The sequence below is a fragment of the Formica exsecta genome, unplaced genomic scaffold (assembly GCF_003651465.1).
Source record: "Formica exsecta isolate Colony F162 unplaced genomic scaffold, ASM365146v1 scaffold2, whole genome shotgun sequence".
Classification (NCBI taxonomy): domain Eukaryota; kingdom Metazoa; phylum Arthropoda; class Insecta; order Hymenoptera; family Formicidae; genus Formica; species Formica exsecta.
In genome coordinates this window covers 4098981-4117278 of record NW_021849297.1, presented here as the reverse complement: position 1 = coordinate 4117278, position 18298 = coordinate 4098981, and the positions used below count along the sequence as shown (strand labels likewise).

Sequence of the window (18298 nt, the reverse complement as noted above, 5' to 3'; positions counted from 1 at the left end):
GGAAAGAGTCTCCAGCTGTGTACGAACGCCCGCAAGCGGAAGCGAGCGAGTCGGAAGTGCGTTTCTCCGGTTCGCTGTCTGTCCGAATTTAGGGAATATCGAGATCTCTGGCAATTGCTTGCATCTAGAGAAGACGAGGAATGTTATCATAAAAATATATATTGTAAGAGCAATTAATCGTTCGTATTTTCTTAATATATTTTAATATTAAATTAGTGGAATTTGTAGAAAAATGTGTAATCTTAAGATCATTTAACGGTATAACAATAATTAATATTACGGAAAATTAGAAATTAGAATTAATAATCAGTGAATCATACGCGATTTATAAATATTTTACATGATGTAAGAAATTATGTAAATAATTTATAAAATATGTCTTCCTTTATTTTACCATATTATTTTTTAACAATGGATTCTAAAGAATCCATATTCAGACAATTTCTAAAATTAATGTTTTCTCAACGAAATATTTCTCTTTGGCTAACAGTTAATTGAAAATTAAGACTTTTATTTATTATCGTAAGTTGACAATTTTTTTAAATTCTCAATGCTTAATTATTATATGGCTATTGATATATTCAATTTCTCATCTAGTATATCTGTAGCACGCCGGAAGAACATCCGGCAAATCTAGGACGCCGCACACATACAATCACATATTACTAATTATTACATACTTAATTAACATTACATTTGATTGGAATAGATCTATTGTACTTATGCTGATGCTCTTTTAACACAGAATAGCGTGTCTAAAAACCAATTAAAGAGCGAGAGATTCGAGAAGACCGTGTTAATTTCGAACAATTATAGGCAGTTGGATGCGGGTCGCCTCTATGTGAATCCAGCGAGATGTTTGATTCAGTCATTCCAATTAATGCGACTGATCGGTTCCACTTTGTTAAGTCTAATTCACTCTCGCCATGTTTTCGATTGCTTAAGTAATAAATACCGTGCATGACCGCGATATTAAGAGCGACGATCTTATCGGCTCGCGGTCACTCGATTACAAGTTCTCGCGCGAATTTGCTAAATACGGTAATTCGCCTGCACCTTGATTTCCCTCCATTTATTAATCACAATAAGTTAGTTTATAACTATGCAATATATATGCCAAATATATAAAATATTTTGTTTTCTATCTAATTACTTGCAATTATTAATATTTTTTTATAATGTGCACCTTTAATTAAAATTTTATGTAAATAGAAATCATCGAAATAAAAATTATTTATAGATTAAAAGAGAAAGATTTTATCTGGAATTTTAAAATTCTTTTTGATAAAAATAGAATTAAGACTAAAATTTTTTTATATTATATCTTATAGATTCATCCTGCATGTTCGGCAAAAATTTAAAAAAATAAGCGATGGCAATGAAGATTGCTTGTAATATAGATATAGGTATCCGTATACATACATCGCTGTTATCCTGATTACGCAAAATGAACAAAAAAACGTGGCATATCGCAATTGCAGCACATTCCGTGCAATTTACAAAGAAACAGCACGGTGTGTCACAACGGAAGGGTCAACCGGGTCCCCGGATCTTGGGTGCAGATGTGCTCTCGCATCGTCATTGAGCTGCTCTCCCCCGCATTCTCTCTCCCTCTCTCTCGCTCTTTCTTCATCACCTCCTTCTCCCGTGGCCGCCTACCCGCGGGGCCCGTATCTAGCGTGTGTACAATCTGACGGAATGCTGGGTAAGCAGCAGTCTATCCATGGTGACGCTGACGCATACGCGGTGCCCGCCACACGGTTCGCGCCAGTGGTCCCCGAGCTATAACTCCGGTCCCCGCAGAATCGATCGCGCGCAGTCGAAATCGCGAATCACCGCGAAAAAATGCAAAACGATGAGTGTCGTTTGGTTAAATAACAAAATTTTTTGAAAAAAAATTGAAATAAGATTCCCAGAGAGACAGTATGATCCGAGTCGGTCCCGAAGAATCAAGCGGTCGAAATCGCCAAGTTACAAGGAAATCGTAATCGTTCGGCAGATGTCACGCAATTTACAATAAAGATGATAAGACTTTAAATAAAAGTTTGAAATAATATTTAATTAAAATAAGTGAATTTTTGTGAACTAATAACGAATGTGAACAAATTATTTCGTGATCAGCGAAAATCGACGGCTTTTTCAAAGGTATCAAGTCATCTTTTTAAGGGGAAGATACGACAAGTGAATTCTATAGAATTTAGTCATATTTGGTGAAATTAAATTATTATAATAAAATTGGAAAGAAAGATATAGTTAAAAAGAAGAAGAAAATAAAATCATTTAATGACAAATCAAAGAGACATTAAATAAATGTTCTAGTCATTAGAGTATCAACAAAGACTTTATACGTATCATGTGATGCACGTTTGATAATTAGACGGTCGATAAGAATTATCCAGAATTATTCTTTTTCCAAAGAAGCAACGCTTAAATACTCAGTCTGATATTGTAAAGCGACTTTGATCATTTCTGGTGAGGAACACATACGCAAGGACGCGTTTAAGCGGAAGGACATTGAGAATTTTTACATTTCTCGGTCGTATTCTTTACTCAACAAAGGTCTTTCCGCCTCTCCGTTATCTATCACGTTGACGGATTTATGACTGGTTTAAAGTAACAAGAATTGACGAGCGGTAAGTGACAAATATCACTCTTTTATTCTCTCTTTCTCTTAGTTAGATATTTTTCTTCTTTAGATCTTAATGCATTAATTTAATTTTACGAAACAAGAGTGATTTCTATAGAAGTTAATCGGCCAAAGTTTTCTTCCTTTAAAAAAAGAAATAAAAAAGCATGTGAAAGAGATAATTATTCGAATATTTGAAGAAATGATTCTTTAAAAAATTGTCATTATATTTTTTGCTCGTGTGAATTCTGTCGATGTCAAGTTGGTCTGCCAGATTCTGAGGGACCAACGCCGAGAACAGAGCAAAAAACCATAGCAAAGTCCCAAGGCAATTTAGAAACATGACGTGGAGATAATTGTGATGAGTGGAGTAGTATTCAATTAGCTGGACTATACCAAGAATTAATGTAAAAGTAGATTTTCAAATACACACATTTCATTCGAAAACAATTTTAAATTTTACATAAAGCTTATATATGTATAATAAAAAAATATTATAAACAATTATTTCGCAAAATTAATTAATCTTTCCAAGTAAAAAATATAAATTTCTTAAAATTTCAAGATTTTTATTAAATTATTGTTAAGTCTTAGTCTGTGATATTAATTCTAAGAAAATTTTTAATAAGTTATAATATTCTCTATATATTTTTTCACATAAAAATTCATGAGGGAAACACGTTAAATGAGCCGATAAAGGGCATGTCTTAACTACAGCGTATTTAGCGCTAAATGCACAGTATGAATAGCACGACACATGTTTTGTACCGTAAGTGCAGACGTTTGACATCCACACCACGTGGTGCTCTGGGTGGGATACGAGAGTAGTAGCACCTCGATCGCGACTTTCAACGATCTTGCACTCAAGTCATATATGTACGTACACTGTCTTTTCGCCCTCATTATTTATATATTGCGATTGTTTATATTATAAAAAAAATATAAAAAAGGTGCAAGAAACCGCGTAACAAATTTAAATAAAAGAAATTTATGTTATTGTTTATATATTCATGTGTATTTTTTTGCGTTGATATAAAGATTGCGCTTTGCAATATTTAATTTTAATTCAGGCGATTTACATAATTAAATATGTATTCAGTCTTTTAATGGGTACCGGAAAGACAAAGCTGAATAAATAATACGATACGGGTATATAATACGATCGACGCTATCGATGTTATCGATGTTAATTTATATCGGAGTTGACTGTATAAAATCTCGCTCGATAGGCCTCTGATAAATATAAATTTATTCAGACAAAGAATTAAAGAGCACTTTTTATCAGAAATGTGCTTGATTATACAACGAGATGCCAGTCGACGACGCATCGACAACTCGCACCGACTCGATCTAGGTGCTTTCACCGTGACTCAACTTGACTCATTCATTGCCGTTCGTCGCGTGATTAACACGGAAATCATTCGATGACGTCAGTTCATCACCGAGGACTTCCACGGAATAAAAAATAATGTTCGCGGTTTCACATCGCGTCTTCTTCCGTTGACGTGCTGCCGATTAACTTTGCTTATCAAGTTGATATAAAAGTCAAATACACGCCCTTCTCGAATCAGTCATTCGTGCCATTTAGATTTCGCACAGATTCGAAATAATCGATTACACTTGATTACACTCGATTATGCTCGACAAAAGTCTACTTTTTGTGTAATAATATAATAAAAATAAATAACTAATATATAATTTTTTTAATTTAAGAAAAAGATAGAGCAACACTTAAAGTATATATTTTTCAAATATATATAAATTATAATTTAATTAAGATTTTTAGATTTGATTTCGATTTTTCTTCTTGGCTTCTCCGATCTCTTCCTATATTTAAGTTTGTAAAAATTTATTTAATAATATAATTAATTATTCATTAAAACGAGATAATATCAAACTATTTTGTCAATAGTTGGTGACAAGATATGTAAAGCGAAACAACGACGCAACCGATGCGACGCGTTGGTGCGTTCCCATAGTCTTCCGTAGCTTTCATCGCTTTTTTTGTCGCACAAGGGGACGCCTAGTACCGGGTGTCCGTTAATTTCCCCTAATTAAACTCAATCGGGGTTAATGCACTGTAGTTTAACCTCAGTTTACTAAATCCAACGCACCCTTTGCAACGTGTGTTTACATATAGATCACAATCGCTGATCAATAAATAAATTTATGCAATTCTGAATTCACAGAAGTTTTTTTATAAAACTATCACAGAAAAATAAAATATAAAAATTATACAAATTGAGATTTTATATGTATATATACATATGTAATTTTAAATAAAATTAATTTAAATAGAAAATTTGTTAAAAATATAATAAGCCCTGATAATAATATCAGTATCTAGAAACTATTCACATTACAGGAAATTGATACGTGCTCCTTCTGAGTTTCTAATACCGCGTGTCACACATGTTTTGATAACGTAAATGACTCATATACCGATGATCTATAATGATTGTTTAGTAATCGCAACTATTTGGTGTTGTGGCTACGATTCAGTGATTGAAGAACGAGATAAAATAAGGAGTGAAAAAAAAACACCATATATATTGTGAATTAAAAATTTCTAAATGTTGATATATATATTCCGATAATATTTCGATTCCAAAATGTCAGTCAGTTTCGAATTTGTATTTTCCAAATAAAGTAAAAGTAAAGTATTTAAATATATTCGAGCATGTTGAAGGATGTCGAAGAATCAGAGAGGCATCATTGTCTGAAAGCGTCTGGAGTATTATCATCTATAAATCCTCCAGACGACCTGTTTCCGTCGGTGGCGCCCATAAATAATAATAAATTCTTAGTCTCTTTTCCTTAACGTAAGTCGTTCTCCAACCATTGTGCACGTCGGGGAATTATTTTAATGCGCCTTGCGCACGCGATATTTGCATAACGCAAATGTCAAACGTCCTACGCGTCATCAGACAACCGCTATTGTGGACTCTAAAGTCTTCAGCAAATTTAGGCACATATTAATGAGATACACAAATATATATTGTAATCTAATATTATTTTTATAAGAGATTTTATAATTATTTTTAAATTTTTTAATAAATTATAAAGTATATATTTTTCTGTTATATTGGAACTCTATAAAAATATCAATAGATGAATCATAATATGACGAACGGTATATTAGTGCACTGCAACGCGTGTTTCTCTGTCGCGATTCAGGAAACAATTGTAAAACAAGCATTGTCGCATCCGCTTTACATCAAACCAGCTTTACCGTGCGTACTGGAATTTTAGATCGTGGTTTCCTCCTCGGAAATTCCACGTCTATCTGTTTTGTGTCTCGCGTTAATAATTGATCCCGAGCATGCCTACTAATAATCATCGAGAAATGAGCGAGCGGTTTATTTATATCAATTCTGTTCTCGCTGAATGTCTTTCTGATTTCTAAGGTAAATCACTTGAGCGACAGATAGCGGTAGATATACTAATTACTAATTTAAGAAATCGTTGTTTCGGTTATTTTTTCATCAAAAATATTTGTACTCATAAATTATAATACTTGTTAATCATCTGCTTTAATCACTTACCGAGGAGAACACAGATTGAATATTTAATTCCATTTTTTTGTTCGTGCAGGTCTTCGAGGTCGATCGAGGCCAAATGGAATCGTTGAATCAGAATCTCGACACCTTTGGCATGGCTGGTACAATGGATAGTACGGCTACGTGGTTGCCCCATGTCATGGACAACGTCACGCAAAACACTATCGTCGATGCGGAATTGTCAAGGTATGCGTTGATCTTTTTAAAGCATACTTTTGTAATATTTCAGTCACAATGTCCATCAAATTGTCATCAATTGTCCGATGCCTCTCCTAGAGACCTCTCCCTCTTTTCAAATTGTCAGAATTGTTAAGGTCGATAGAATTCGTTAATTCACACGTTGTATTCATAAAAAGTTCATGCAATTCGTACAATTCACTCGCGAAAAATTCATTCAGTTTATTATGTACGACACTTTACACGACACTCCCGCAGTTGAAACACTGCCACACTTTGGCTGTGTTCCAAAATTTATTGCCAGTACTGGAAATCTATAGTTTACGTAACATATATCATAGATCTCCAGTGTTCTCTCTGGCAGTGAATTTTGGGACACAATGTTTGCATGGTACTCCTAAATTTAAATTAACAAAATAATTTCGAGCAAGAGAAGCGAACAAATATGAAATCGATGGATAGAATCGATGCGAATAATGTTCGCCCCGACTCTTATCTTATCACACATCGGATTCTCAGAGTGACTCGAATTTGCTTAGATACTATTTGTTATGATATCATAGCAGCTTATAAGCATTATGATATCATAGAAATTGTGCTAAGTTGTTTTACGCAACTCGTCAAAGCGAAACATATGTCTTCAAAATGTAAAAGAAAAGGAAGCCGTTCGACTACATATGAAGACATATGGCGTGTGAGACAAGAGACGCGGTGGAACTAAAACGAAGACGATCCCATCCTGCCTTTATCGGGCAATCGATCAAATTTTAATTAATGTAAACTCAATCGCTTGTTAGAACAAAATCGAAATATCACACAAAAACTCGACGAACTACTCGATACACTGAAAACCGATTAAAATGTATTAATGTGCGCTCATTACGTATGTATGATTTTTTTGCGACTCGCTTTTATAGCATTATCACGAGTCGTTTGAGTATACTTAGCTTCCTTTTCAGGATAAACCTTCCAAGTATTAAGCCCTCCCATCAACGTCAAGATGTACCTGTTGGAGAATTATATTATATAATTTTATAATATAATATATAATTTGTTATTTATATTATATGAGTGAGGGATTATACTTATATTACACACATTTTGTGTGTGACATAAGTAAATAAATATATACAAGTTAAAATTAGAGATAAAAAGATATTTACGCGAATTATAATATACGAGAATATAATTAGATTTACCGATTGTGTGTATGTGTGTATATTAATATAATAGATTGCGATTGAATGAATCTTGAAATAAATAAATAAATACCTTATATACCATAAGAAATTAAACGTTAAGCATCGTACAAAGTAAATTAATTCATTACCGCTGCAACATAAAGCAATATAAAATAAATTTATGCAAAATATTATGTTTTTTGGATTTTGGATTAATTATTAATTAAGCAATAGATATATTAATACTTTTTATTACTAATTAATCCATTTAATTGAAAATTATGCAATTCTTATCAATGAAGAGAACCACGATAAACAAAGTAGGATTGTTTTTATAATTGATTTATCTGTTGCAGATTCTCGAAACCCTTGAGAACTTTTGCGGCAGTAGTGGCGATCATTATCATGATAATTGGTCTAGCTGGTAATCTACTAACGATCGTTGCTCTGTGTAAATATCCCAAAGTTCGCAACGTCGCAGCGGCTTTTATTATAAGGTATAACAACAATCTATATACCTAACTTTATTTTATTAATTTTATCAATAAAGATTTCCTTATTTAAATATGTGTGATATAAATAGCTAATTTGCACACGCGTTTAAAGAACTAGTACGACAGTATGAGTCATTATTGCGTGTTGAGTGATTATCTCATACAAACGTATCGCGTCATTCTACGTAAAAAAAAAGAATAATTTCTAAACGCTTAAAAATGTTTTAAAGCAACTTTTTCCCGTTAATGTTTACGTCAATTAAAAGTGAGTCAACTTATGTCGATGAAATAGTTTGTGCATTGCGGACTTCGTGTTCTGTCTGCTGGTGCTGCCGTTCGATTCTATCAGATTCATCAATGCTGGCTGGGCGGATATACGATTCTTCTGCATCTTCGTGCCGTTCTTCAGGTACGGAAATGTCGGTGTCAGTCTTCTGTCTGTAGCAGCTATTACTATTAACAGGTGCGTGTCTCTATCTTCTATCCTCGAGCTTAAGTATTTAATTTACTTAAAACGTTTACTTTAATTTATTTTGAAATTTGATCGGGCCTCTAAGAGACGAGTTATCTCTCCTAAATTAATGCAATAAAATTAAAGTACAATATGAAACTAAAAAAAAAAAGTTCTTGATTTTACATAGGTATATTATGATAGCGCATCACGCCGTATATAGCAAAGTTTACAAGAAATACTGGATCGCCGCGATGATAGTTTTCTGCTGGCTGTTTTCTTACGGGATGCAGATACCTACGCTGTTGGGAGTGTGGGGTGAGTCGCTATTTTTATGTCATTCTGTATAATTAAATAATTTTTAAATAATTTAAGCAATTTTAATATTTAAATAATTCTTCTTTTATAAAAGAAGATGAATTAAAAATTATTTTATAAAAGAAAATGAATGAAATTCGTAAAATTTGTTTTACTATCTTTATCACGTATTATTTATCGCTTGTCACTTACTCGCTTATAACTCTCTTTATCAGGTAAATTCGATTATGATCGCAATCTGGAGACTTGCTCCATCGTCAAGGACCGTCACGGTAATACTTCCAAGACATTTCTTTTTGTCATGGGGTTTCTAATACCATGTGTGGTGATTGTTGGCTGTTACACCAAAATATTCTGGGTGGTGCACAAGTAATTCACGTTTCCAAGGCTTTGCATTATCTTTTTTTTATTTTTATTTTTATTTTTTACCGTTCCATCCACATGAAAGTAATAATCGGGATCTGTAATTGACGTTGTAGATCAGAATCAAGAATGCGAAAGCACGCCGCACCAACGATAAAATCGCCTCATACACCTGGGAGGGACATTAAGGAAATCAAGCAGAAGCGCAGCGAGTGGAGAATCACGAAGATGGTGCTGGCGATTTTCATCAGCTTCCTTGCGTGCTACCTGCCGATCACCATCGTCAAGGTGGCCGATGCGGAGGTCAGATGTCCCGGTACGAATACATTTATCTACATACGTTGATGGCAGTAACTGTATATTGGCTTTCAATTTTTTCTCTTTTCTTGATCTTCTTTTAACGATATATTTACTGTAGTTTGCTTCCACCGTTATCACCGCACGCACTGAACATCGAATTATTTCAGAGTGCCACGTTTTGGGATATCTGCTGCTGTATTTCGCGTCATGTGTGAATCCGATCATTTACGTTATCATGAACAAGCAGTACAGACAGGCGTATGCCGGCGCGATCGGTTGCTCGTGGATAAGGGTGAGCTTAACTCCGTATGGCAGCAGCGCACCGGGTGGTGGTCTTCAGGCTCATCAGCAGGACTACGTCCAAGGTAACTTCGAGCAACGTCACGCGGTAACACTCACCAAGCTCTGATCGAGCGCGCGACCACTCGCTCACTTCGTAAGTCAAGGGCACCACAAGTTTGCTTCTTACTTTGTTCGATTGCCGTTTTGGTATCGCTATCTGTGACCAAACACTATGTGTGTGTGTATGCGCGCTAATCAATTCCTTAATCGCATCCTTTAATCATTAATTTCTTTTTATGCCTAGCAGCTTCTTAACTCCTTCTTGGGGCTTAACGACGAGCGAGCGACGTCGAATAGTGTGTGTTGTATCCCTCCGATCGTAAATTAACAATGTATTAATAAGATCTTTTGCATTTCTTCTTCATCGTAGATCGCTAAATTTATTGTTGACTTAATTTGCTTAAATATTATTTTTTATTGCTTGTTTTTCATTATTAATTTAATATATAATAAAGGGTTTGTGTTATGTTTGAGCTATTTTTTTCAATTTTTATTAATAAATTACTACAATATTAGATATTATATATATATATATGTATATAATAATTTCTTTTTTAATTATTTCATGATACTATCTTTTCTGGCTTTTGTACGTAGTTTTCTTCTGTATTACATTACATGTCTATAATTGTCTCACCAAGACATTTCATTGTATATAAAAATAGTTTGTTTTGCTATTTTATGTTATTTGTTTTCTCTTTGTACATTTGACGTAAAAATGTGAGTTCTATTGCTATCAAAATGCATTTGGATTTTGTTTTTAACTGCAGATTATTCAAAGGACTTCAGTAAAACAATGGTGTCGACGGTCTCTATCGCTATGAATCCTGTGAGAAGTTCGCAATTCGAGGAGGAATTGTGATATATCGAGACGAAAATTAAAAAAGATCGAGAAGAGATCAAAGGTTTTTTCGTTGAAAAAAGATAAAAGAAAAAGGAAGAAAAAGCAGAAATTTTCACTGTGTTATCGAACCAATTTGCATAATTTTCGTACCTTGTTCATAGTACGATGGAATAGTACGTTCCATAAATTATTCTTTCGCCAAAGAGCAAAATAATATAAATAATAAATATGTCACGCACGCTTATTTAATTTCCGTGGCGTTTGAAAGAGCCACATATAGTTACCCTCAGTTAGGTATTGATTCTTACCAAAGGTTGTCATATATTATTGTATCTTGTAAATAAAATATGAATTTTATATTGCCTTATATTTAAAATACACTTATAATATGCTTATTATAGAGTAAAAATAATAAAAATAGACTGTTGCAAATAAGAGTATTATTCAGTAAAGAAAAAAATACATTAAAAAAATGTTCATCATTTTATGTTTTATATAATCTAAAATAGAGCTTTACACCATCTGATACGATCTATCCAGCAAATAGATTATAGATTAAGCCGGTTAAGCCATCTGTAAGGATTACTATTTCTTATAAGAATGATGTCTTCCACCGTAAAATATCTTTTTAACATGTTTGGCACAACATTATTTGTAATGTGAGCATATCCAAGCCCGCCGAAAGCTGTCTGAGAAATTAATAGAATAATTCCACACAGGCGTTTATAATTTATAACTGATTCTGCCTCAATATCGGGTTAATTCGAATTTTAATTTAGATTATTTATTATTTAATCGTGTAAATTAAAGATCAAATATAATAAGAAGTATGTTAAATAAGATCATAAAATTAAAGAGGTGATGCGCCGAGATAAAAACAAAATTATGTAAGTGATGAAATTTATTATGTAAAATTGATTGTAGAAATGTTGAAAAATACATACCAGCCTATGCTTGGTGTGAATATCGTGACTTATGAGAACTCGGTTCAGTTTTTTATCTTGCTTTAGCAGTGCAATAAGTCTGATACTCTGCGCATCTGACATTATATCAATGAATGAATTCAACTGATAGAAAGAAGACTCCACACCAAACTGATCAAACTGAATGTAACATTTGGTGTCGTCGATGAATTCCATGAGATCCTCTTTGCTTGAGAACGATGTACCTGTTAAATTTATTTAATTAGTATATCAGCAATATTTTCTATACAGACGAGTTACTTGAAAATTAATTTAAAAAAATTCGTGGATCTTACGATCGATGTGGGACATAACAAATTCTGTAGGCTGTCCACCTGCTTCTTGATAAACTCGCATTACTTCGATAAGTGGAATTACATCTTTTCCGGGATGAAAACTCACGGGATAACGATATTGCCCTTGAAACTCGCCAATTGCACGAAGAGCACGTTTTTCAAAATCTAAGATATAAATATAATACAAACTCCATATAATAAATATAATATAGTTAATATGGTTTTCGAATCTCATATTCAAACGCAATTATCAATCTATATTTTATTTGTAAATGAATCACATCGTTCGAATATATCTCTGTAAGCCACTGTATATAATAAAAATATAAGAGAAATGTTTTAATGGATATAATTTTAATTAGATTTATTATATATATATATTAATGAGAGAGACTGAGATATATATTTCGCAACACAACTACTTTAAAATAAATTATAATAACGTTATAATTGTATATTTTCTATATATATATATATTTTTCTCTTTTATATGTAAACGTGTACCTAGAAGAATATTGCCGCCATCTGCGATAAATGCTGGCTTCATATCGCGATAATCTTTACAACCATTTTCAAATTCATCATATATTTGATTGTACATTTCCTCTGAGGTTGTAGTGCAAGTCAATGCATTGTCTGTATCAGTAATATGATATCCTGAAAAATATAAGATAATTAATGATATAATTAATGATAATTCAGGAATATAATAATGATATAATTAATGATAATATGAGAAATCGAAATTAGCCATATATTTATTTGTAATGTATGAAAATATCTTTTTTGGCCAATTGAGATAATTACTTTAATTTGTGAATAAGAATTTGATTTTAAAGATATGAGATAGATTATTGTACAGAGTCTCATATATAATTATTGTACATTTTAGTAATGCATTCTAGAAGTTAATGAGTGTCGAACAATGTGTCTCAAAGTGACAATTTTCGTATTACAAATCATTGAGAATACATAGAAGTTGTGCATTCAATCACTGGCGAAAATATCGAGGATAATTCATATTTATCACATCTTTTCAAATTTTACTGTAATAATGTCTCTATATAATTACTCATTAAGTAATAAGTTAAAATTTTATTAAGATTTATTTTAAAAAATTAGCTAAAAAAAAATATATAGTATGTTATTTATTTATATTTTCTAACATATGAAAAGCCTCTTATTTTTAATCCTCACGCAAAAAACATTGACTCAACTTATATTTTCGCTGAGAAAAAACACATCTCATGCGCGAAGAATTTAGAAAGATATTGTATATATAATATTACAGTATATATAGTATACACCCTGTGCACACAGTCATACCTGTACCAATAATTATATTAACTTTGGTCACTTTGCTAATCGATTTCAATAAACGAATATTGCGATTGGCACAACTGCTCTTCTCCACGATAGTTCCACCATTAGCTTCTTTAAATAACTTCACATCATTAATAGTAGCATTTATTCCCTCTTCATCATTAAGCCGCAGATTATACAGATGGCTATATCTAATTTGTAATATATATTTTTCATTAAATACATATTTACATATATTTTTCTTAACAATATTTATTTAATAATTTATCGATGCGCATGTAATTATAAGGAAACACATAAAAATTAAAATTATATGGAGCTGTTTTATACGACAGAGTGGAATGTTTCACAAAATATGTGTTGAGATGCATATTTCATTTTTTTATAACTAAAACGTTCTAAAAACAAATTACATATATAAACATTATGAAATTTGTAAAACATTGATCTAATTATTAAGTTACATTTAAAATGTTACTTTATTATCATTGAAGAATGTCATATAACAAAACTGACTTTTCTTATATTGATATTATAAGCTATTTTTTCGTATATTATTTCGATATACACATATCCACACAAACATCTGTCGTTTAAACATATATTACAAACTTGAAGGACATTCACGTTTAGAGAAAAATTCTGAGATGCGAAAGATATTCTAATTTTACTTACGGATACTGTCTAACATATCCGAAATTCTGTAAAGAAGAGGATTTAAAATCATATATTTGTCCCGAAGAATGACTGTAGAGATTGGAAAAATCGTTTAGTAAGTACTCGTGCGTTAATACTGTGCCGAGTTTGGACATTCTCGTAGATCCCAGTACTACACACACCACAAAACGTAAATAATAAGTGTTTATAAGATGGATAATTCGCATACTTGGGAGATCGCAAAAAATCGCAAAAAATTAGAAAAATATAATAATCTTTGAATTATAAAGATAAAATATTCGACGGAAAAATATATCAGAATCCATATGAGAAAATATGTAAATACAATTTATTGCATTATATATCATTTAATTACTTTAAAATTTTTCTTTACACATTCTTACCAGTTTCCACGTAATTACCATCCATTATAAGGGCACTGCTTTCTATCTTCACTCAATTTTTTAAACACAAAGAATTTATAGTACACGGATTTATATTACAGATGTAATCAAGTACACTTTCTAAAAGCATCTAAGCTGAATGTTACTTGCTTCGATATTCTGATCGTTAAACTTATTATGTATACTCAACTGACATTGGAATACGTATTTATTTTGATGATAACAAGTATAAATAACTGGTGAAGATACAAACTCGAATAAATCCTTCGATCTATATAATATGATTAGTATTTCTAATATATATGTTTGTTGTTTTATGAAATAGCAAGTCTTATATTATAAATTATTTATTGACTAATAAACAATAAAACGTTTCAAAAATTAAATATGTCGTACGCGTTTGTAATTTCAAAGTACAAAAAATGTGAACAATTATTCTTTGTTATAGATATCAATTTTTATATCTTGTAAATACAATACAAGTCATATTATTTTGAATTAAAAATACAGTTTTAATACAGAACGATAATAAAAATAAAAATTATCGTAGCAATCTACAAACAATAATCGAAAAAATACAATGTTATATTATAAAGAACAATATAACATCTATTGCGCAAGTAGATTATTGCCGAGTAAACCATCTCTTTGGGTTTTCAGCTGTTATTAATTTGATCTCTTCCATCGTGAAACCTTTATTTATCATATTTGGCAGAATATTATTTGCGATATGAGAATATCCATGGCCGCCGAAATGTATCTTAAAAATTAATAAAATAATTTCAAGCGTTTTAATCATCAATTTAACTTTAATCTTAATTTAAATTAACTTATTATTTAATTCTATAAATTGAAATTAAAATGAGACGAAAAATGCGTTAAATAAAATTAAAATTAATTCATAAAAGCAAAATTATAAATAAATAAATTTATTATATAAAATTTAATAAAGATATTAAAAAATACGTACTAGTCTGTGCTTCGTGTGAATGTCGTGACTCATAAGAACACGGTGCAGTTTTCCTTCCTTCTTCAGACGTGCGATGCGTTTGATACGCTGTGCATCTGATGGCATATCGACCGATGGATTCATCTGATAATAAGAACACTCGATACCAAACAGATCAAACTGGATGTAGCATTTGTTATCGTCGGCAAATTCCATGAGCTGCTCCTTGTTGATTAACGTACCTATACAATTTATTTAATTAACGCATTTTCAGAGAAATATTTTTGGTGTATAATCTAATTATAAAAAATAATAAAAAAAATCTATAAATTTTACGATCAATGTGGGACATGATGGCTCTGGTAGGATCTCCACCAGCCTCTTGATAGATCCGCATTATCTCCGTAGGTGCAGACACGTCCCTTCCGGGATGAAAGCTCACAGAACAATGCAATTGCGCTTGAAGTTCACCAGTCGCAGAAATAGCACGTTTTTCAAAATCTAATTACAAATACAGTATTATTTTAAAATATAATTTAATATGTTTATTATTAATTAATCTTAACTATATTTATTTTATTACTAAGCGAGATTTACTTTTTATAACGTAAAAGTAGTCTAATAAATTATATATGTCATTTTGTTTTAGTTGCATTTTTTGTGCTTTGTTTTCTGGTTTCTTGTCTCCTCAACGTCTTGATATACATTTTTACATTTATTTATATTTCATTCTAATAAATAAAAACAACACACAAAAAAAAATATTTAGCAAGCTAATGTGTATACCTATGTACCTTCAATCGGCCAAGTGCTGCCGACTTCTCCGATAAATCCAGCCTTTACCTCCAACCCGTTGGGACACCCCACGCAACTCTCTTCCAATTCTCTATACATGAGATTATACATTTCTTCTTTCGTTATGTCGAGGGTCGATGCAGTTTGTGTACTGGCAACATAATAACCTATCGAGATACAAAATTATGTATATATAGCATTTAGAAATAATAATAATAATAATAATAATAATAATAATAATATAGTAAAAAAACATACCGGTTCCAGCGATCACATTAACTTTCATCGACTGACTAACATTTCTCATTAAAGGAATGTCACGTTTCAAACCATGGCTGCTGTTTTCAACGATGGTCCCACCGCCAGCTTCTTTGAATAATTTTACATCCATATGGACAGCTTTCTCCGCGTGGTCGTCATAAAACTCCAAATTACTCAAACTACTATATCTGAATCAATATATTTAATGTATTAATCATTTATCATTTTTATAACAATATTTATTCATTAGTTTGATTACTGATATATAATTATAAAAATTATGAAGATTGTCTCATACATCAAACTTTATTATATATCATAATTTTAAATGAAAAAGAAAAATGCTATATCTTTGCTATATTGTAAGTAAAAATGCTTAATTAAGAAATCCTAATTAAGAAAATATCAACAAGATATTAATATATTTCAAAATTTTTCCAGAATGTTTAACGAAAACAAATTACATATGCAAAGTCGTTTTATTAACTCGTTAAAGAATATTATTAATATAATAATATCATTCTTTTATATCTCGATATTAACATTTAAAACTTTTCACCATCAAGTGCCATGTACATTTTTTATTTAGGATTATTCGTAATATTATAATTTTGAATATCTATTGTAAAAAGATATATTTTTTTATTTGACTTACGGATACTGCCTGATATATCCGATATTCGCGAGATGCAGATCTTTGGAAAAATGTTTTTCGATATGCTTCGGTGGTGGTACGTAAAATTTACGGAAATCAAGAGCCAAATGTTCATGCGTTAACGTTTTGCCGAGTTCGGATAATCGTATACTTCCTAACACTGCAGATGTAATAATAAATAATTAAACATTTAATATTGTAAGATCTGTTTATATTTGCATTTAAAAAAACATTATTATATTTGAATAATATTACTTTATGCGAAGAGAGATTTTTGAACACAAAATCTTGTGTTTTTATATTACTACTAATTATAATAATGTTTCTTATGTCGCAAAAAATTGAAAGCATTCTATTATAATAATTCTGTTGAGGATTAAAATACATTTATAATCTGAGATTTGGGATTTTTTTTTTTTTTATATAATCTAAGAGTTTCTTTGATACATGAAATAAATTTATAAATACAATTTAACTGTATTTATTATAACTGTATTTATATTAGTACTTTTAATTTTTCTTCACACTTACCTGTTTCTACGGTATCTGGAAAATTACCAGCCATGTTCACTCTATTTATGCTTCAAAATAAAAAGAATTCCAAACAATTTAACTTGTATTCTGTGCTCCACGCCAAATTATAATGATGTATGCCGAATACGCGTTCTAAAATGGCATATATATTAGCTTACTATTTTTTGAAATACAAGCAGCACAAGAATATAAACACATTCTACGAGTTATTACTCGCTACTGCTGTGACGTGACACACTTTAATCAGAATCAACCTAACTCAACCCGCAGACACTCGTCTCATTATCATCTTGCTTGACTGGCACTCTTAAATCCTATTAAAATTCCTGATAATATATTATGTGTTATATATAGTGGATAAAAAAGCTTGTTAATATATGCCTATATGCATAACTTACGTTGATAACAAAGATATCTACAAGACGTTACAAATAACACATATTTCAGAAAATTCAGAAAATTATCTTTATCAAAAGTTGTCACTTTAGATACAATTATCTTAATTAAAAGGCTAATTATAATATATATATATATTTATAATTATTTTTTATATGATTCATTACAAAACCTAATTTTAAGGGAAAGGACGTGAAAGAAGTGTTATTGACACAGTTAATAGTAAATGTAAAAATAGCAAAAAAAGATCGTCGTATAAAACAAATATGTATTACAATATAAAAATTTTTAGTATATAAATTTTTCAACGAGATAATTGCAGTTTCACTTTTCTATCACGTGGAACATTTTATGCCTCTTTATGTTCCAAGATTTTTCGATTGTTTATCTCGTCGTTGATACGTGCTTCG

General features: G+C 31.1%; 4 protein-coding genes across 8 annotated transcripts in view; 1 reads left to right on the top strand and 3 right to left on the bottom strand.

Moving 5' to 3' along the window:
• Window positions 1-6229, bottom strand: part of LOC115234292 (G-protein coupled receptor moody) — a 15304-nt gene extending 9075 nt beyond the window's left edge. Inside the window, exon 1 of the mRNA XM_029805259.1 lies at window positions 6172-6229. The gene's annotated coding sequence lies outside the window, so the exon portion shown is untranslated. The remainder of the gene's footprint in view (window positions 1-6171) is intronic.
• Window positions 1689-10735, top strand: LOC115234294 (G-protein coupled receptor moody). Of its 4 annotated transcripts, XM_029805265.1 has the most exons (10): window positions 1689-2145; window positions 2419-2633; window positions 6221-6372; window positions 7901-8041; window positions 8331-8501; window positions 8680-8807; window positions 9023-9176; window positions 9287-9486; window positions 9638-9835; window positions 10583-10735. In XM_029805265.1, exons 3-10 carry the CDS (start codon window positions 6245-6247, stop codon window positions 10672-10674), a joined length of 1212 nt encoding a protein of 403 aa, XP_029661125.1. In that variant the 5' UTR covers window positions 1689-2145; window positions 2419-2633; window positions 6221-6244; the 3' UTR covers window positions 10675-10735. The 4 variants fall into 4 exon arrangements, with proteins under 4 accessions (XP_029661125.1, XP_029661123.1, XP_029661126.1 ...); XM_029805263.1 differs by having other exon boundaries at window positions 1689-2633; XM_029805266.1 differs by having other exon boundaries at window positions 1689-2633; window positions 9638-9906.
• Window positions 10736-11076: 341 nt separating this feature from the next.
• Window positions 11077-14452, bottom strand: LOC115234297 (phosphotriesterase-related protein-like). Of its 2 annotated transcripts, none has more exons than XM_029805268.1 (7): window positions 14299-14452; window positions 13913-14066; window positions 13241-13428; window positions 12419-12571; window positions 11915-12079; window positions 11601-11824; window positions 11077-11345 (listed from the first exon to the last, which is right to left on the bottom strand). In XM_029805268.1, the coding sequence occupies exons 1-7, from the start codon at window positions 14321-14323 to the stop codon at window positions 11205-11207; spliced, it is 1050 nt and encodes a 349-aa protein (XP_029661128.1). In that variant the 5' UTR covers window positions 14324-14452; the 3' UTR covers window positions 11077-11204. The 2 variants fall into 2 exon arrangements, with proteins under 2 accessions (XP_029661128.1, XP_029661129.1); XM_029805269.1 differs by having other exon boundaries at window positions 13913-13938.
• Window positions 14453-14736: 284 nt separating this feature from the next.
• On the bottom strand, window positions 14737-17797 carry LOC115234296 (phosphotriesterase-related protein-like). Its single transcript, XM_029805267.1, has 7 exons — window positions 17490-17797; window positions 16959-17118; window positions 16301-16491; window positions 16042-16209; window positions 15584-15748; window positions 15269-15489; window positions 14737-15058 (listed from the first exon to the last, which is right to left on the bottom strand). The coding sequence occupies exons 1-7, from the start codon at window positions 17521-17523 to the stop codon at window positions 14924-14926; spliced, it is 1074 nt and encodes a 357-aa protein (XP_029661127.1). The 5' UTR covers window positions 17524-17797; the 3' UTR covers window positions 14737-14923.
• Window positions 17798-18298: the final 501 nt, after the last annotated feature.